Source organism: Nomascus leucogenys, chromosome 15 (genome assembly GCF_006542625.1).
Source record: "Nomascus leucogenys isolate Asia chromosome 15, Asia_NLE_v1, whole genome shotgun sequence".
NCBI lineage: Eukaryota > Metazoa > Chordata > Mammalia > Primates > Hylobatidae > Nomascus > Nomascus leucogenys.
Genome location: NC_044395.1, coordinates 8,775,400 through 8,796,831, shown reverse-complemented (window position 1 = coordinate 8,796,831; position 21,432 = coordinate 8,775,400). Strand labels below are relative to the sequence as shown.

Genomic DNA, 21,432 nt, shown 5'->3' with positions numbered 1-21,432 from the left:
GATCCCTGCCCCTTCCTCCTCCTGCCGTTACTGTTGCTCTCAAGAACGGCTGCCATGGGGTCCTCCTGGACCTGCCCTTTCCTGTGCAGGAACCGTATCTTCCTCTTTCTGGGCTTATGTCTTTATTTTTTAAAAGCACATACTTCAGTTATTTCTAAGAAGTATTTAAATGACTTGGTTTTGCCCACACACTTGTTTGATAGTTTGGCAGTTATATAATTCTAGATTGGAAATAAGGTTCTCTCAGAATGTTGAAGGCATCTGTAATTGCTCTAGAGACATGGTGATTCAAATCCTTCTTACGTGACCGTATTTTGTTTGTTTTCTCTCCTTCTGGAAGCTTTGAGGATATTCTCTCTCTCTGGTGTCCTGCAGTTTTATGATGTGTATTAACAGCAGGATATGGGTCTTTTACTCAGCTGTTGTGCTGGCTTCTCACAGACGGTTTTGATTCTGGAAATTCATGTCCTCTAGTTCCGGGATGTTTTCTTGTACTATTTCTGTGATTTTTCACTCAATCTTTAATTTCTCTTTGATACCTTTTTGTAATATCCATTCTTGTTATGTGGATATAGTGGGCTCAGAGGGCCCATTGTAGTGTTTTAATTTTCTTCCTCTCTGCACGGGCTCCACTTCCTCCCGGTGATGTGGGCCTTTGCACCTGTGCCTCTGTCTGGATGTGTCTTCCCTGAGATACCCAGTGACTTGCTCCCACACCTCACTTTGGATGAATCCACAAGTCTTTCCTTAAATGTCACCTCAGTGAGGAGAGCACTGGATTGAGAAGTGCAGACCCCCATCTCACTTCCCTGCTTTGTTTCTCTCCGGAAGCATTTCCCACCATCTAGCATCCCACATATTTATTTACTTGTTTCCCTCACCACTAAAATAAACATTCTGTGAGGGCAGGGATTTTGTTTACCTCTGTAATTCCAGCCTCTGAAACAGTGCCTGGCGATGAATAGATGCTTGATAATTTAAGGAATAAATGAATTATTTTATTGTGGGATTTCTTTGAATGTCTGATGATTCTGACTGTTCATTTTTGTTTTTTGTTATTTTAAGTTCCCAGAGTGGGTTTTGTTGGGTGGTGGGCATTGCTATAAGGTGGTGGTATATATGGGTTTTGTGTATATGTTTGTACAAATGTATATGTTTGCTAATATTTCTTTAGCTGACAGTGCATTGGTTGCTGGGACAAGGATGGGGGCTTGGAGAACCTTCTGGTATGCATCTTTTGACACAATCTGTATTTTCAGTTCTTCATTGCTCCTGCTGATGTATTTTTCTCCAGACCTATTTCAGATTTCAGTTCATTTTTCTCTAAACCTCTGGATTTGGAGGTGGAGAAAATAGATGAAAATAGGAGGTGAGGAAGAGAATTTGCGCATTAGTTAAATAGACTTTATGCCAATCCACATTTTCAGGTCTGCATTTAAAGCTTGCTTTCCATCTCCAAAAATTCATTGAAAAATTGAATGCTTCTCTCCTGCACCTCACATTCTTGGTTTTATACCTTGAAAAAAGAAAAGCTCCTCTGCTGCCATTTTAATAGGGTACTTGGAAAAAGATTAAGAAGTAAACACGTAAGGACAGAAGTTATCATGTTTTATATTCTTAGTGTCATGGAATGCAGCACAGGAATATCACATAAGGAAAAGCACAGATTTCTTGTTTTCCTCGTTTATTTTGGAAGCTTATTCTTCAGCTCTTGTTTATCTTTTTTTTTTTTTTTGAGAAAGGGTCTCTCTCTGTTACCCAGACTGGAGTGGGCATGATCATTACTCACTGCAGCCTCGACCTCCTGGGTTCAAGCAATCTCCCACCTCAGCCTCCCCAGTAGCTGGGACCATAGGCATATGCCACCACACCTGGCTAATTTTTTTTATTTTTGTAGAGACAGGGTCTCCCTATTGTTTATATGCCTGAAGAGTCAAATTAACAGAGTACCTAAGAAACACTCTCTTTTTAGCTCTCTTGCTAAGGAGCAGGTTTGAGATCTGTTGCCAGAACTTAGTACTTCACAGTTATACGGATTCCACAGGAGTCTCGTCCATGGGGTTGGGGGGTGGCTACCCTCTGCTGACTCTTCCTAGGTTCCTGCTCTTCCCCAGTGCCTCCCTACCCCCAGCCACTAGAAATAGACTGCTTCTTTCTTTATTCTACTGCAGAAATCATGCACTACTGTACTTATTAAAATTAACTAAAAAAAAAAAAACTCAAGCAGCTTGAGCACTACTGCTCAAGCACTACTCAAGACATTGAAGGAAGAATTTTTTTTTAAAGGGAGGGCTTATATGTATGAAGACGTATGGTGTGAAAGCAGGGACAAACTCTAATGAATGAAGTTTTTAGAATTGATATGAACATGAACCCAGGATACTCAGACTTATTCCGAGAGTTCCTCTTAAAAACTGCTTTTCTCCACATAAACCCGAATGTCAGCAGTGGTTAGCTCCATGTTGGAGGAAGGGGGGCTTCATTTTGCTCTTTCTGCATATTTCCTGCAGTGATCTGTTACTTCCAAATCTGGAGGAAAGGTGCTCTCTTTTTGCTGAATGAAGTCTCCACCTGCCTCCCTTGGGCCCAGGCTGCCCAGCTTTCTGGCTGGTCCCTGAGAGTCCTCCTTGGTCTTCCACTGACCTCCTTCACTTCCTTATGAAAGTATGTTTTTAGTCTCCCTAACCTGCTTTCTGTTTTCTCTCTCTCTCTTTTTTTAATATGCTCAATTGTTTTCACTGGCCACTTTTTTTTGAGACTGATGCTTGGCTGGGCTTGGTGGCCCATGCCTGTAATCCCAACACTTTGGGAGGCCAGGGCAAGAGGATTGCTTGAGGCCAGGAGTTCAAGATCAGCCTGGTCAACATAGCAAGAGCCTGTCTCTACAACAAAATTTAAAAATTAGCCAGGTGTGGTGGTGTGCATCTGAAGTCCCAGCTACTTAGGAGGCTGAGATAGGAGGATCCCTTCAGCCCCAGAGTTTGATGCTGCAGTGAACTATGATCTTGCCATCCTGGGGAACAGAGCAAGACCGTCTCAAACAAAAAAGACTGATGCTACCTGCTTGGCAAAACAATGTTTTTAGAGCTATTTCTCCTAAGTAGCCTGGTCTTTGTAGTTGTTCTGATGGCTTCTGTGACAAATGATGCCTTTTTTTTTTTTTTTTAAGAACTTTCAGATTCTTATTTCAGATCTAAACAGTGCTTTTCAGCTCTCAGTTCATTTTCAGATCAAAGAGAATGGTAGGCCGGGCGCAGTGGCTCATGCCTGTAATCCCACCACTTTGAGAGGCCAAGGCAGGTGGATCACTTGAGGCCAGGAGTTTGAAACCAGCCTGGCCAACATAGTGAAACCCCATCTCTACTAAAAATACAAAAATTAGCCAAACATGGTAGCGTGCGCCTGTAATCCCAGCTACTTGGGAGCCTGAGGCGGGTAGAATAGCTTGAACCTGGGAGGCAGAGGCTGCAGTGAGCTGAGATTGAGCCACTGCACTCCAGCCTGGGTGACAGAGTAAGACTCCATCTCAAAAAAAAAGAATATTAACTTTCAGCTAATTTTAATTAGGAAAAAAAGAATATCCTGAAAAGAACATCATGCTAGTTTAAGGTTACAGATTTACTTTCTTCCCTGGGTTCCCTTTGGTTCATATTCTCTTGTTTAGAAATGATCCGAATACATTATTCTGAAGTATATGACAGTTTTTCCAAAATCAGTAAATACATATGTTGGTGCTTAAAACAGAAAGAAAGAAATAATGGCCTATAAATATTATCACATAGCTTATTTCTACTATTCAGAGATCTGTATAACTTAGGATAAGGAGCAGGTTGTTGAACGGTTTTTTGGCTTTTAAGTTTGAAGTACAGTCTGAAAGTACCTGTCAGTATTGAAGGGCTGCCTGACTGAAACTTACATGGCTATCTCCTGGGCCTGAAGCACCACCGAGATCTGGCCTGAAGCACCACTGAGATCTGAACTGAAGGTAGCGTTTTGGGAGTCCTTAGCGTCTAGTTGGTATTTTAAGGTCTAGGGGTGAATGGGGTGGGAAGGGAAGGGAGTATGTAAAGGGAATAGACTAGAGAGCCCTGTGGATCCTCAACATTTAGGAAACGGGGAAGACCTCCCACTAGAGGGGAGGGAGGAAGACCAGGAAAAGGCAAGATGGACTTCAGTGTTGGGTGTTTCAGGAGGCAGAGGAGGATAAACACCAACAATTTCATTGAATTTTGCCATAAGAGTATTTATCTCCCATAAAGCTTTCCTTGATTTTCCTCAAGCAGAAGTGCTCATCTCCTTGGTACCTCATCCAGGCATATTAAACTTGGCACAAACATGTTGTAAAGATTTGTTTATAGGTCTGTTTCTCCAAAGGTGTAGACTTGTTACGAGTGTGGCCCACGGCTTGTTCATTTTTGTGAGATCATGGTATTGTTTTGTGTCTTAACAACATGAACACTGACTCCATGTCTAATGTGTAATAGTCGTGTGACCTTTAACAAGCTGCTTAACATCTGTGTGCTTCTGTTTCATTGTCTATACCATTTATGATATGAGATGATAATAGCATCTACCTCACAGAAGAGCAAATAGTTGTGAAGTTTAGGAAACAGTGCCTGGCTTGCTGTCAATGCTATGTAGTGTTTGGTGGAGGAGAACTGGATGCAGCAGTACTAATATTCTTAGCACAGTGCTTGAGGTTTAACAGATATTTGAACGTGAAAATGTAGTAACCTGTGACGAATTCAGTTCCTAGCATTTTAAAATTCTACAAGCATATACAGAATATAATCATGGCCAGGCCATAGGAGAACTACAAATGGAAGTGGACTGAGAGGAAAGTGCATGTAGCTTTGATGAAACAAATCTATAGACTTTCAACCAAAGTACTATGTGATCCTAATTTCTTGTTGTTAGGAAGGAAAGAACTAAAAGATGAAGACTCCTCCAAAGCAGGTGAGAATCTTTATGTTTAGGGATGAACAGCTTTAAACAGGTTAGTGGTGGATATCAGCACGGAAGGTATTTGTTTGGATGAGAGAAAATACTACAACCTTCCCAAATTCATCCTAATTTTTGCAGCTCAGAAAATCAGAAATATCCATTGATCCCTTAGACTTTAATTAACGGTAGATACACACTCATTCGATCAGCAAATGTTTGAACATTTTCTGCACTGTGTACACACTTTATAACAGGAACTATGCTATGGGATGGGGATAGGATGATAAATAAATTAGACACTGTACTCGCCCTAGAAGGGCTTTTATTCTTGTGGGAGAGGCCAATAATTGCAAGTACTGTGAGATACAAACTAGGAACTGAAGTATAAATGAAGAACTTGGAGTAAAGGGAGAGGAAAACCAGGCTATGGGTGGTAACATTTAAATTGAGATGCCAAGGAGGAGGGTGTGGGGAGGCCCTTGCAGAATATCACTCTGAGGAAAGGCTGCAGCCTTTCCTTGAGGTGGGAGGGGGGAGGGGGGCGTATTCAAGCAACTGAAAGAGGCCTGTGTGCCTCAAGAGCCCAGTGAGTGAGGGAGGGAGCTGGATGGATGTTGTGTGGACGGCGGACACCGGATCATGCCAGGTCTTGTAGCCACGATGGGGAGTATAATGTTATTAAACACAGTGAGAAGCCGTGGAATGATTCAAACATGACTTAACCCAGTTTGTGTTTTGAAATCTCTTTTGCTGGGGCCGGACGTGGTGGCTCACACCTGTAATCCCAGCACTTTGGGAGCTGAGGCGGGCAGATCACGAGGTCAGGAGATCGAAACCATCCTGGCTAACAGGGTGAAACCCCATCTCTACTAAAAATACAAAAACTTAGCCAGGCGTGGTGGCGGGCGCCTGTAGTCCCAGCTACTCGGGAGGCTGAGGCAGGAGAATGGCGTCAACCCAGGAGACGGAGCTTGCAGTGAGCCGAGATCGCGCCACTGCACTCCAGCCTGGGCGACAGAGCGAGACTCCGTCTCAAAAAAAAAAAAGTCTTTTGCTGCTACATAAGCTTTTCTTCTTTCTCTAATTTTATTTTAGATAGATTTAATATGTAAAATAAGAGAAACTGATTTCTTAGCTCAAAATACTGATGCCCTTGAATCATTTGCCAGAAATAGTTCTTCCCCTAAGAATCAACCCTTAAAAATCAGTTTGCAACGTAGACATCAGAGACTTGAGTTATAAAGTGATTTATATGTAAAATGTTTTGGTGCCAAACAATGGTCTTGGAACCTTAAGTTGAAGTTTTCTTCTGCCTGCTAGAATCAGATTACGTTCACTGTTAGGACCACTGGCGTATCCAAAGAATGATAGTCTGAATATTGATTTATTTGTGTATACAGTTTTCCCATTTGTTCCATTTAAAAACTAAAATGGCTTTTTATGGTCCTTATTAAAAGCAGTTACAGGGTGTTCTTTCATTTGAGTTAGTTTGTGAAATAAATATCTGAATGCCTACTGTGTGCCAGGCACTGTTCTGCACTTTTGGACTACATCCATAAACTAAATAGGAAAAGGACCCCTGTCTTTGGGGGACTTACATTCAAGTAGAGGAGGCAGATAACAATAAATATAATTAGGGCCAGATCCAGTGACTCTCGCCTCTAATCCCAGCACTTTGGGAGAGTGAGGCAGGCAGATTGCTTGAGTCCAGGTGTTTGAGACCAGCCTGAGCAACATGACAAAACCCTGTCTCTACAAAATACAAATAAATTAGCTGGATATGGTGGCATGCACCTGTAGCACTGGGAGGCTAAGATGGGAGGATTGCTTGAGCCCCGTGGAGGTCAAGGCTACAGTGAGCCATGATCACGCCACCATGTTCCAGCCTGGGTGACAGAACGAGACCTTGTCTCAAAAAAAAAAAAAAAAATTAGTAGAGTCATACTACTAATAAATATAATTGGTATGTTAGAGGGTACTGTGTGCTATGAAATAAAAAGTAGAACAGCTGACATGGTGGAGGGTATAATTTTAAATAGAATGGTTAGAGTAGCATCATTGAGAAGGTACAATCTGAGTAAAGGCATGGAAACCTGTGCAGATACATAGAGAAAGAACATTCCAGGCAGAAGGAATGATCTATACAAAGGAAAACCCCAAGGTCAGGGTGTACCAGGCCTGTTTGAGGAACAGTGAAGAGGCCAGTGTAGCTGGAGGGAGGGAATGTGAGAATATCTTGGCTTTCTAGGAATGTGTTTCTCCTCAGTCAATTTCAAAAAGTTCATAAGCCAAAACAGATGAATAATTAGGCAGAGATCTCCCATCCTATGAATGTTCTGCAGATGGTAACCTATAAACACCCAGACTCATGTCTTAACTCAAATTAGGTAATTCCAAAATAATGCAAATGTTCCTTAAATTCAGTTCATAGGGCAGCTGAGCAAACAAGATCTCCTTCACGTGAATAAGAAACTGAAGTCTTTTGCCATTCCAATTTCTAGATCTCCAGATTAGAAGCCAAAAGGTTCTACTTTGCAGCAGAGGATGGCAAGGATGCCAAGTGCACTTGGCATCTTAAGAGAGGCAGCGATTGCGGGCTTCGGGAGAACTGCCCCTTAAGAGCAGCTTTTCTCAGGTCTCTTGTTTTTTTTGAGCTCAGTAGCACCAAATCCTTTTCAGTTTTTCATTTGGCAATCCACATTTTCTGTTCTTTGACGCAGTGAAATTTTCCGTTTGTTCCCTAAGTTTCCAATCTTAAATTTGGCACACTACTTTCATAAGGTCATAATCAATACCCACTATAGTAGAATATTGCCCAAGTTGTGCGTACATCACGTGTATTCTGTGGGTGTAGAGCGTCAGCATTGTCTTTGTTTCAGATGCACAATACTTTTTATAAAGAGCCACACCCAGTTTCTCCAGTGAGATCGCTAGAGCTGTTCCAGTCGTACTTGCCCACAGCTAATCCTTTCCCATGTTGTTTCTGAATTTTATTTTTTATAAGTAGGGTGTCCTTTTATAGTTTCTTAAGCTTCAGATTGATTCCTTTCCCAATTTGTCATGGTTGGTCAGTTTGAATCCTCTTCTGTGAGTTGCTGTTCATTGTTTCCAGCTTAGTTTTCCATGAGGTTGGAGTGAAGTAAGATTATTAAAGACCTGTAATCCCAGCACTTTGGGAGGCCAAGGTGGGCAGATCATTTGAGGTCAGGAGTTCGAGACCAGCCTGGCCAACATGTTGGAACCCTGTCTCTACTAAAAATACAAAAATTAGCTGGGCGTGGTGGTGGGCGCTTATAATCCTAGCTATTTGGGAGGCTGAGGCAGGAGAATTGCTTGAACCCAGGAGACGGAGGTTGCAGTGAGCTGAGATTGCACCACTCTCACTCCAGCCTGGGTGACAGAGTGAGACTCTGTCTCAAAAAAAAGAAAAAGAAGAAGATTACTAAATAAAATATTCAGAGGCATGGATCTTTTACTTTCTGAGGCAAAAAATAGTCCACATTCTTCTCACAGCCAAAAAGGAACATGGTACAAGTTCCCATCACTGTGAGTTAGAAAGGCCCTTGAGAAATTTAATAGGCCTTTTCTCTCCTTCCCCCAGGCAGGACTGCATATAGATCACCCCCAAATCTACTAGTCTACTCTCTTTTTCTTTAAAAGGAAATGCAACTACCTCTTTTGGCCTCCAGTTCTGTTGCCATTTTAAATAGGAAGGTGAAGAACCCAGCATTGGCCAGGTGCAGTGGCTCACACCTGTAACTGTAGCACTTTGGGAGGGCTGAGGCTGGCAGATCACTTGAGCCTGGGAGTTCAAGACCAACCTGGACAACATGGTGAAACCCCATGTCTACAAAACATTAGCCAGGCATGGGGGTATGTGCCTGTAATCCCAGCTACCTGAGAGGCTGAGGTGGGAGGATCACCAAGCCTGGTGGTCGAGGCTGCAGTGAGCTATGATTGTGCCTGGGCAACAGTGAGACCCTGTCCAAAAAAAAAAAAAAACACCTAGCATTTTGCATTTTGTAGACTTAAATTTATTAACTGTTGAATGATAAAAGAGAGAAATTGAATGCTCTCAAACAAAACAAGCTGCTGCTGCTGCTTCTTTTTTTTTTTTTTTTTTTTTTTTGAGACTGAGTCTGGCTCTGTCACCCAGGCTGGAGGGCAGTGGCATGATCTTGTCTCACTGCAACCTCTGCCTCCCAGGTTCAAGCAATTGTCCTGCCTCAGCCTCCTGTATAGCTGGGACTACTGGCACCCACCACCATGCCTAGCTAATTTTTGTAGTGTTAGTAGAGATGGAGTTTCGCCATGTTGGCCGGGCTGGTCTTGAACTCCTGACCTCAGATGATCCACCTGCTTTGGCCTCCCAAAGTGCTGGGATTACAGGCATGAGCCACCGTGCCCAGCCACAAGCTTATTCATAAATCCCTCTTTAGTTCGTTTTAACTGGGTTTTATATATAACTAAACCTATGATGGGTTTTTATTCAATTATTTTTAATCCATTGTATCTGTCTAAAATATTGTGCACGTGAATGTGAACTCGAAAGTAATTGTGTAATGATAAATGGATGAATAAAGTGAACTTGAGTGATTTTTTTGTACCTCTTCATGTTGTAAAACATTTATTTTCCTTTTAATTCTAAGAATAACTGTAACACAGATCTACTTCGTATCTTTCTTATCCTTCTGTTCTTGGTTTTGCTATCAATGGGTTTTGGATTCCATGCTCACAATGTGGGGACCTCCAAGATATTTCACTTGGTGCAGCCAAGTGAATTCACTTAATCACTGCAGACAGTCAGTTACACTTGAGGGTTTTTAATGGTAAAATTTTTTAATTTTCAAAATTTGTTATTTATTTATTTTTGAGATGGGTTCTCACTCGGTCACCAGGCTGGAGTGCAGCAGCATGATCATGGTTCACTGCAGCCTTGACTTCCCAGGCTCCAGTGATCCTCCGATAGCTGGAACTATAGGCATGTACTACCACACCTGGCAAATTTTTGTATTTTTGGTACAGATGGGGTTCCGCCATGTTGCTCAGGCTGGTCTTGAACTCCTCAGCTCAAGCATTCTACCTGCCTGAGCCTCCCAAAGTGCTGGGATTATAGGTGTGAGCCGCTGCGCCCAGCCAGAAAACTTGTTTTTAATTTTCAGCTCTATTTAAGTTGGAAATCCTCAAGGAAGTGAAAAGGGGTGAAAATTAAGTGGAATATATTTACTAAACATTTTTTTTTTTTTTTTTTTTTTTTTGAGACAGGGTCTCACTTTGTCACCCAGGCTGGAGTGCAGTGGCATAATCTCAGATCACTGCAACCTTAGCCTCCTGGGTTCAAGTAGTTCTCCTGCCTCAGCCTCCCTCCCGAGTAGCTAGGATTACAGGTGTGTGCCACCACACCTGGCTAATTTTTGTATTTTTGGTAGAGACGGGGTTTTGCCGTGTTCGTCAGGCTGGTCTCAAACTCCTGAGCTCAAGTGATCCTCCTGCCTCGGCCTCCCAAAGTGCTGGGTTTACAGGAGTGAGCCACTGGGCCTGGCCCATTTTAATTTTTATGACAGAAAAGTCTTCCTTCATTAAGACTTGTCAATTTTTCGTTTGTTTGTTTGTTTTTGTTTTGAGATAGAGTCTCATTCTGTTGCCCAGGCTGGAGTGCAGTGGCATGATCTTGGCTCACTGCAACCTCTGCCTCCCGGGTTCAAGCAGTTCTCTGCCTCAGCCTCCTGAGTAGCTGGAATTACAGGCGCCCACCACCACACCCAGCTAATTTTTTGTATTTTTAGTAGAGATGGGGTTTCACCATCTTGGCCAGACTGGCCTTGAACTCCTGACCTCTTGATCCACCCGCCTTGGCCTCCCAAAGTGCTGGGATTACAGGTGTGAGCCACCCGCACCTGGCCTCAAATTTTAACTCATAGAGAATATCCTTTATAATAATGGCATCTTCTGGAATGTCCCAGACTCAGAAGAATCTGCATTTGTACGCAGTATATTGTGTTTAGTCTGTTGACATAAAAGCAAGCTACTGAGGGTTATTTCCCATAGGTAACCCACACTATTTTTGTAGTAGAAATTCAATTGTTAAGGACTCACTAGAGTCCTTAAAGAGTTATCTTGCCCTTAAAGAGTTATTCAATTTCATTTTTCATGAATAACCTATGCCATTTATGATGGAATTGTTTGTATGATCATACTACTTGATCTATGGGAAATATCTGATATTTTAAAAGTCTCCTTCCTTAGCAACATGTGTCATTATTTTCAGGACATACCTTCTCAGAAGCTGCACAGGAGGAAAGCAGTGACAAAGAAAGAAGTTGTCATTCTTTGCACGGTAAAATCATCACCTCCAGTCACCAACTTCTAATTCAAATTAGGTTTTAATTTGTTCCTTATTTCTTCTCGAAACACTTTTGTTCCCTATACATATGTGTTACTTTGGCTTTATAATAGAAAATAACAAGCAACATCTGAGCTCTTTTGTTTGTTTGTTTTTTGAGACAGAGTCTTGCTCTGTCACCCAAGCTGGAGTGCAATGGCGTGATCCTGGCTACCTGCAACCTCTGCCTCCCAGGTTCAAGCGACTCTCCTGCCTCAGCCTCCCGAGTAGCTGGGATTACGGGTGTCCGCCACCGCACCCGGCTAATTTTTGTATTTTTAGTAGAGACGGGGTTTCACCATCTTGGCCAGGCTGGTTTTGAACTCCTGACCTCATGATCCACCCACCTCGGTCTCCCAAAGTGCTGGGATTGCAGGCATGAGCCACCGTGTCCAGCCACATCTGAGCTCTTGAGCCTGGAATACCAGTATGGTTTATTTTGGGGGCTTAAGTTAAAGGGCATTCTAGAATTTGGGGTTATTCTTCTCAATCCTTAATGTCTTTCAGAAACCTTACCTCTGGTGAGGTCTTTCTCCTTACCTTGTTCAGATAGGGGTCATTGTTTGCTGGTAAAATGGCAAGAATAAGTGGCATCAGTCTGGCATTTCCTCAGTGATTCTGTTAAAGCACATGTTCAGGAAATGAGTGTGATACAGATCGTATCTGACAGAAGGTAGAGGGTCTCAGGCATGCTAAGGGATAAAATTAGGGCCAATCGAGTTCACCATAGATGAAATATTTCAAGACTGGGATCCACAGAGGAATCAGATCTTGGCACAGCTAGACATGATTCCTGTCTCTCTGTGTGCTGAGATGGAGGAAACAGTGAGTTTGCTTTATCCACTGATGGGAAAGGCTGCAGTCTACATATGGAACTGAATTCATCAACTACCCAAGCAAAGTCTTTAGGATTTTCTTTAATTTGTTCACTACTGACAAACTTGTTGAGAACTCTTTAGTAGTACTTTACTCTGGGTATCTTTCCCTTCCTCCCAAATCCGATAGTTGCTAAAAACCCAGATGTGTTGGAATTAGTCCAAGAGCCACAGTTAGAAAGGTTTGGTTTCTTCTCAAGTCAGAGGATGACTCTTTCCCCTTAAGAAATGAAGTTAACCCTTTTCTATATTTATGCTAGAGAAATAAACCATTCTTTATTCCAGTCACTTTTATTTTTTAAAAGGGGGTGGAGGAAGCTTGCTGATCTTTTTACAGCAAGAAACGTACCACTTTCTCAAGCTGGTAATTGTAGATCTTTCATTTCCAGGCAAAAATACTTCTTAAAACATTAGAATTTTTCTCTCCATTTGATTTATTTTGTCTGCTAATATACCCAAGTGTATTACTCTGAGCTCCTTCTGGCATGTCACTTGTTTGAGTTGAGGAGTATGCACTGGACATGCAGGAGAAACATAGCTCAGAATGAAGAAGGCGGGCTGGGAGACCTCACTCTGATTCTCAAGTGAAGGGAAGCCCAGAGCTTGCTATCTTTTTAGCACCAAGATGCTATGAAAACAAGAGCTGCTGGGATTCTTTGATGTTTTCAAGTCCACAAGTCCTCTGCTGTCTGCAAACTTAATTTCATTTGGATAACCAGTTCCTTTTCTGTTGTTCCTTTACCATGTTTCTTCTGGATTTTTTCTGGAACACTTGCCCTTTTTTCTTTTTCATCTATCAGAGATAGAAGCATTACATTTCCTGCCAAGCTGACAGGTTTCAAAGTACAAGTGTTCTGTCTCATATGAAGACTTCAGCCTTAACATTTCTGTTAATGAGGTTGCTGTTACTTTGCTCAGCTTTTACCAAGTATCTGACTTTTATTTTGCTGTACTCTATTGGCCTTGAAGGATTTCTCAGTGGCTTAGCAGTAATTGAGGTAATGAAGACACTGCCACAGGTAATTGACTTTGTTTTCTTGTGCCAGAAAAACAGTTTCCACTTTTGCTATACATAGCAAGTCCCACAAAAATGAAAACTCAAACCGTGATCACATAAAAAAAATTAAAGTGTGAACTAGCTTTGAAGCTCTTTAGCAATAACTGCATTTTGTTTAGGGTACATGCTAAAATTGATTTTTTTTCCCTGAAAACAGTACTCTAGAAGGAATAAAATATGGTTTGGGGGTATACATGTGAGATTGTATCATGTGAGGCATCCTTTAGGCTAAAGAAGTTTCTCTGTTAGAAAACAGGATGAGTATATGATTGCATATAATGTAGGCATGCTGAGCTACGTCTCATTCAGTACCTAAATAAGAAGACCCTAAACATTCTCAGTCAGAAGCAATTGGCTATATTTAATTTTTTAAAGTAATAGTAGATGGAATGGACCTTCAGAAAAGCTGACTGTGTAAAGAAATAAGTCAGAAAGCTTAGTATTCAGGTCTAGACATCATGAATTGACCATCTGGCAGAAATAGAATCCAGCAAAAACGATCTTACATAATTTCCAGGAGAAAATGGTAGGACAGATCTAGGCTCTGGTGGATAAGTGGTGGTGAGAAGTAGATAACAAATAGTGCTTGTCACTGGAGAAAGTAGTTTTCCCAGCTTCTGAATGTAGTTGACTGCCAAGATTGCATCAATGGAGTGCCTAGTTAAGAAGCAACTGTTAAGGATTACTTGGGATTATTTCAGGTAAATCTCCTTTCTAGAATGCAGGCACTTCCTTTGTTGATAGTTTTGGACTTTAAGTTTTGTTTTTTTTTTTAAGCTGAAAAGTTAATACAGGTTTATTATTCCTCATCTGAAGTGCTTGTGACCAGAAAGAAGTGCTTTGGATTTCTGGGTTTTTTTTTTATATATATATATATATTTGCATTATACTTAATGGTTGAGCATCCCTAATCTAAAAAATCTGAAATCTGAAATGTTCCAATGAGCATTTCCTGTTTAGCAATAGTGTAGTTAAGAACTTGGACTTGAGAGGCAGAGTTGCCATGCTTTGAATACTGGTACTACCAAGTACCCGATCTTTCTGTGCCTCAGTTTTCTCATCTGTAAAATAAGGTAACAATAATGCCTCGTGAGGTTATGCGGATTAATGAGTTAATGTTTGTAAATAGTCCACGGCATGTAGTTAAGAGCTCATAAGCTGGTTTAGTAGCTGAATTGAGCATTGAATTCTGAAGATGTCCGTCTTCAAAACTTAATAAGCATTAACTTCCCTCTACATTTTACTTTCATCTCTCTCAAGATGGTGTTTTTACCTGGATGTAATCTGTTTAGATGATGGGTTTATAGAACCATATTTAAGAAAAGAACTTAAGCACCTAAGTTTTTTCCTTATGTATTTAAAAAAACATATATCCCCAAACTAATGGATTGTCCTGTGGGGGGAAGAAGTAAACACATTCTATCCCTAGTTCACCATTCTAGAGCGTTGACTTTTAGAATCGGAAGTGATTCACGTAAATTAAAACTGCATAAAAATATTTTAAGGACAGTTAAAACCTGGCTATTGGTATAAGCAAACTGGGAAGTCGTTAGGCTGTAATAAGTTATTACACTTAAGGGAAGATGGCTTAATGGTATACTTCATGTGCATCCTATATTTAACAAAATTATTGCATTGTAGAAAAATTAAGTTTGCATCTTATTTAGGTGTTTCCATTTGAAGGAAGATTCTGAAGATTCTGGAGAATCTGATTCTGTAATTTTGGAGTAGAGCCTAGAAACAAACTTTTTTAATTTAATGAATTAACTTTATTTTCAAGAATATATATACTTTTAACAAACATCCCAGCTGGGCGCGGTGGCTCACACCTGTAATCCCAGCACTTTGGGAGGCTGAGGCGGGTGGATCACCTGAGGTCAGGAGTTCGAGACCAGCCTGATCAACATGGAGAAACTCTGTCTCTACTAAAAATACAAAATTAGCTGGGCGTAGTGGCGCATGCCTGTAATCCCAGCTACTCAGGAGGCGGAGGCAGGAGAATCGCTTGAAGGGAGCAACTGCCAGGAGGGGGAGGTTGCAGTGAGCCGAGATTGCACCATTGCACTCCAGGCTGGGCAACAAGAGCGAAACTCCGTCTCAAAGACAACACAAAACAAAAAAACCCAAAAAAACCTACATGGTTGTGTTAAGGCAGGATTTACTGAGATAAGTGACTCATCTGTCTTCTCCTGAGCCCCAGCTTTCTCACTGACAGAATCAAAGATTTGACTGGAAACGTGATCTAATTCCTAACTCACTACTGTGATTTTATTATTTCTATTTTCTACTACTGTGATTTTATTATTTCTATTTTCCTTATGATTATGATATAAAGAAGAATTACACCATGTGTGGTGGACTATGGGGTGAGGATGTGAGCCTTCTGTTTACCACAAAAAATTAATTCAGAAACTTCATGTTTTAATAAAGAAAAAGGCATGTTTGGGCTGGATGCAGTGGCTCATGCTTGTAATCCCAACATTTTGGGAGGCCAAGGCTGGAAGATTACTTGAGCTCAGGAGTTAGAGACCAGCTGGGCAACATGGCAAAACCCCCTCTCTACAAACAGTACAAGATTCCACCAGATGTGGTAGCATGTGCCTGTAGTCCCAGGTACTGGAGAGGCTGAAGTGGGTTGATCGCTTGAGCCCAGGAGGCCGAGACTGCAGTGAGCCAAGATGGCGCCACTGTACTCGAGCCTGGACAACAGCGCAAGACCCAGTCTCAAAAAAAGAAAAGAAAAGGGCTTTCTAATACAACAGTAAACTTCCAGTAATTATTAGTAATTCAGTTCTATATGTTGGCAGTGGAATGTACTAAAACACCCCAAACGGTGGTAGTATGTATTGTCTTCTATATTGTGTGTGTGTTTAAAATACTATTACTATTTTTAAATTCACAGTCTTTAGATTTAACAAGTTTGCTGAAGTTTGAGCAGTTAGAACTTTATAGTATTCATTCTAATCCATGGTAATTATTTACTTTTGCCAGTTATTCCAGCACCCGAACATAATTGGCCATTTTTCATACATCTTTGCTTGATGATACCTTTACCAGTCATCACAGTGGCTTGATTTAAAGTCCACTTCATGTTTAATTAGAGAGACATGCCCCACTGGCTACAAGGTCACCATCATCCAACAACAGAGAATGTTTGTCATTCAGCAAATTAGTATTGATTTTTCTGTTCTTTTTTTTTTTTTTTTTTTTGAGACGGAGTCTCGCTCTGTCGCCCAGGCTGGAGTACAGTGGCGCGATCTCGGCTCACTGCAAGCTCCGCCTCCCGGGTTCACGCCATTCTCCTGCCTCTGCCTCTCCGAGTAGCTGGGACTACAGGCACCCGCCACCACGCCCGGCTAATTTTTTGCATTTTTAGTAGAGACGGGGTTTCACCGTGGTCTGGATCTCCTGACCTCGTGATCCGCCCGCCTCGGCCTCCCAAAGTGCTGGGATTACAAGCGTGAGCCACCACGCCCGGCTGATTTTTCTGTTCTTGACTTAGTAATTTCTTCAGCTGAGAGTAAATGGATAATTGGGGGCTATTAATACACTTATCTATGGGTGGTTTTTATCCCCTGAGTCTTCGCAAACCCATCTTGTGGGAGAATAACTGGTTTTTCTTAAGTTCTACAAAGTGATGGCCAGTAATTGACATGAGTTGACACTGTTTTTGGTGGGAACTTGGGGGCAGGCCTTCAGAAACAGAAGCAAGATGGTAGTATGGAGCACCAAAGTCCTATAATTTCCAGATTACTTCTTTTAGACTAAATTAATTTAGTTCCTTGTTTAGAATGTTCATTAATTAACAAATTTCTGTTAAGTAGGGGGCACCTCCAAAACACCTTTAAGGGTATACAGCTTTTTAAAACTGTTTAATATATGTGCTATTTTGAATGGTATACTTTACAGATCTAATTGTGGTCCATGGTGTTTAATCTATTTTAGAAACTGGATGGCTTCTACAGGGAGCCAGGCCTCTGATATAGACGAGATTTTTGGATTCTTCAGTGATGGCGAACCCCCCACCAAAAAGCCCAGGTAAACAAGAGAAGGGAATCAGCAGAGTAAATTACCATTAGTGGGAGAGAAAGAAAAATAGCCAACTTATGCCTTCTATATCAGTTGTTTTCACTAATCAGTATTGACCTTCATACTAAAAATTAAATTATTTTTATTTTGGATTTAATTTTTATTTTTTAGCGAGGCAATACAGGTACATAGTTTTTAAAATCAGTATTTCAAAGTCTACCCTTCCTCAGAGATAATCACTTTCAACTTTATCTGTTTCTTCTAATGTTGACATCCATGTTTTAAAATGCTATATATATTGCTGCTTTTTAGTTTTTCGGTTTTATTGATTTCCGAGTATGGAATATAAGGACTGCTTTGCTCTCGTGACTCCTCCCCTGTATTGCCACTCCACACACTCTCCCCATGTTCTTGTATGTTTGTATCACAGTGTTTGGTTCAATCCACTTTTAATGTTTACATTATTACAACTGTATAAATAGTATTCATAGCTTAGCCTAATGCGTAACGATTATATTTCCTTTCTTGCCCATTTTTTTTGCTTATGTCATTCAAGACTGTCTTTTTTGTTTATTCGTTTGCTTTCAATGTCTTCTCACATGCTCTGACAGAAGAATAAATCTCCTAGCTATACTGAAACACACCGATAACTTGCTAGTTTGTGTCATGGATTCTTCCTTCTGGACGCTAGTCCACTCTGGACACTTGTTCTCCAGTCCTGTTGCGTTCCTGATATTTGCTATTTCCCATTCCCATCATCCTGATAATTTCCTTTACATCTCTCCTGTATCGATTCTCTGTTTGCTGGATCTCATGTCCTCTTTTTTGGTGCACTCCTTCATTTTCCTGAAGCATATCCTTGCATAGCCTCCTAAGTAAGGACCCACAGAAGGAAATTCTTTGGACATATTTGAAAATGTCTTTATCATACACTTACATTCATTTGATGGTTTGACTGAGTATAGAATTTTTAGTATCTCTCATTCATACTCTGCTAACATCTAAGTATTCCTGCCAAAATAGCCACTCTGTTCTGATTCCCAATCCTTTGTATTGTATGACCTCTTTCCCTGTTTTTTTGTTTTGTTTTGTTTCATTTTTGTTGTTGTTGTTATTCATTAGAAGCTTATAAGGATCATTATTTTATTCTCAGTAACCTGAAATTTCACAGTGGTGTATCTTCTCATACGAATCTAGGCACCGGGCAGCTCTTTAAAGCTGGCAACTAGTATCTTCACTTTGGAGAAGTTGACTTGTATTACTTTTTTGATACTTTCCATTACAATGTTTTTTCTATTCCACATTTTTTTTAAACTCTTCTTATTCAGTTATTGGACTTCTTGTATTAAGTCTCTAATTTTCATATGTGTTTCTTTATTTTTTTCCGCCATTTCGTTTTTTTAAATTTTGCTTTCTCGGGGGTTCTCTGTTTTATCTTGTGGATTTAAAAATTTCTGTTGTGTTATTTTTGATTTATGAAGTCTTTTTGTTTGTTCATTTTTCACACAGCACTATGTTTCACAGATGCTTTTTTTTTTTTTTTTTTTTTTTTGGACAGTCTTGCTGTCTCCCAGGCTGGAGTGCAGTGACACGACCTCAGTTCACTGCAAGCTCTGCCTCCTGGGTTCACACCATTCTCCGGCCTCAGCCTCCCGAGTAGCTGGGACTACAGGCGCCCGCCACCATGCCTGGCTAATTTTTTGTATTTTTAGTAGAGACAGGGTTTCACTGTGTTAGCCAGGATGGCCTCAATCTCCTGACCTCATGATCCACCTGCCTCGGCCTCCCAAAGTGCAGGGATTACAGACGTGAGCCACCACGCCTGGCCTTTTTTTTTTTTTTTGAGATGGAGTCTCGCTCTGTTGTCCAGGCTGGAGTGCAATGGTGTGATCTGAGCTCACTGCACCCTCTGCCTCCCGGGTTCAAGCAATTCTCCTGCCTCAGCCTCCTGAGTAGCTGGGATTACAAACGTGCTCTACCACACCCGGCTAATTTTTATTTTTTAATTTATTTATTTTTTAAATAAAGACAGGGTTTCACCATGTTGACCAGGCTGATCTCGAACTCCTGACCTCAAGTGATCCACCTGCCTTGGCCTCCCAAAGTGCTGGGATGACAGGCATGAGCCACCCCACCTGGCCAATTTTAAAAAAATCTAGGCCAGACTCAGTGGCTGACGCCTGTCATCCCAACACTTTGGGAGGCCGAGGCGGGTGGATCATGAGGTCAGGAAATCGAGACCATCCTGGGTAACATAGTGAAACCCTGTCTCTACTAAAAAAAAAAAAAAAAAAAAAAAAAAAAAATACAAAAATTAGCGGGGCGTGGTGGCGCGTGACTGTAATCCCAGCTACTCGGAGGCTGAGGCAGGAGAATTGCTTGAAGCTGGAAGGCAGAGGTTGCAGTGAGCTGAGATTGTGTCACTGCACTCCAGCCTGGCAACAAAGCTAGACTCTGTCTCAAAAAAAAAAAAAAAAAAACAAAACAAAAAGAAAAAACCTATGTGAAGATATCATTGTTTTCTTTTAATTTTTTTTTTGTCCTTCCCATACTATCTCTTATTTCCTTCAAATTTCTCTCTACCTGCTAGTTTGTTTGGTATAACTGTTATGTTGGGAGCTTTCCTCAGATGTAAGGTGACCCTTGTTTGTCTGCCCATTTTTAAGAGAAAACACTAAAAAGCCAATGGAAGAGGCCAGGTGTGGTGGCTCACGCCTGTAATGCCAGCACTTTGGGAGGCCAAGTCAGGCGGATCACTTGAGGTCAGGAGTTTGAGACCAGCCTGGCCAACCTGGTGAAACCCCGTCTCTACTAAAAATACAAAAATTAGCTGGGTGTGGTGGCACGTGCCTGTAATCCCAGCTACTCGGGAGGCTGAAGCAAGAGAATCACTTGAACCCGGGAGGCGGAGGTTGCAGTGAACTAAGATCATGAGATTCCATCTCAAAAAAAAAAAAGCCAATTGGAGAATCTGTGTGTACATAAGGGGCTTGGTCCCAGACTCTAGGTAGAGTTAAGGAATTCCCACCTATCAGAATCTGCAGATTTTTCATCTCATACTGGCCATTTTCCTGAAAGAGGAATCCTCCTCATTTCCTAACTGGATGGGGGATGGGGTGCTGGTACAGAGTTGATTCCTAGAGTCTGAAAAGCTTCCTCTGGGGAAAGAGAGTTGGGGGAAATCTTATATTTTATATACAGACTTTTACTTAATCCCCACCCTCAGCTGTGTGCAGTGTTCTCAGATATAGTCCTCTGGTCAACTTCTGCAGAAGGGAAACCTCTAGTCTGCTTAAAGTTGCAACTCTTAAAGGCTTGTAACTGATTCTCCTATTTTAGCCCCACCAGCCCCTCTACCTTTAGATGTACATGAACATTCCCAAAATTCTACCAAGAGAATCGGCCTTTGCATTACAATTGGTAAAATTTTGTTGCCCTTCGACCTCTGTCATCTGCTGTCATCTTTACCTAGCCTACTTTTTAGGTATGTATACCTGCTAAAAAAAAAAAAAAAGTAACTGTTACTTGGTAGTTTACAAAGAACCAGTAATAAAACACAATTGTTAAATTTTTTGTTTTTAACTGGAAGTCTTTTTCTTTTTTTGAGACAAGGTCTTGTTCTGTCACCCAGGCTGGAGTGCAGTGGCACAAACACAACTCACTGCAACCTCAACCTCCTAGGCTCACGTGATCCTCCCGTGAACTTAGCCTCCCAGGTAGCTGGGCCTACAGACGTGCCTAATTTTCTTTTTCTTTCTTTCTTTTTTTTTTTTGGTAGAGATGGGGTCTCACTAAGTTGCCTAGGCTGGTCTCGAACTCCTGGGCTCAAGCTCAGCCTCCTAAAGTGCTGAGATTACAGGCATGAACCACTGCACTTAGCCAAATTGGAAGTCTTAATTAGGAGGAATTATAGTTCAAATCTATATGTTATATAAAAAAATACAGTACAACAGTATAAAATGAAAAGTAAAAAGTCTTTATTCTCCCCTATCCCCATTTAACCACTATTTATAGATCTTGTGAATCCTAGAAATTTTCTATGTGTGTGTATATATGTTTATGTGGATTTGTGTATGCTTCACTATCTTGATTGCTCTGAACTGCAACTCATTTTTCATCATTTGCTTCCAACATCTATTATTATT

General features: G+C 41.2%; 1 protein-coding gene across 4 annotated transcripts in view; it reads left to right on the top strand.

The window, feature by feature from the left end:
• The window catches only part of FAM118B (family with sequence similarity 118 member B), a 51,500-nt gene that overhangs the window by 5,886 nt on the left and 24,182 nt on the right, over positions 1 to 21,432 (top strand). For 2 of the 4 annotated variants that reach the window (XM_030829581.1, XM_003253368.3), the window contains exons 2-3: positions 11,213 to 11,281; positions 17,204 to 17,296. In XM_030829581.1, the coding sequence (XP_030685441.1) occupies positions 17,211 to 17,296 (86 nt within the window). In that variant the 5' untranslated portion in view covers positions 11,213 to 11,281; positions 17,204 to 17,210. Of the gene's footprint in view, positions 1 to 11,196; positions 11,282 to 17,203; positions 17,297 to 21,432 lie in introns of those variants that run through there. The other 2 variants (XM_030829578.1, XM_030829579.1) reach the window with 2 other exon arrangements.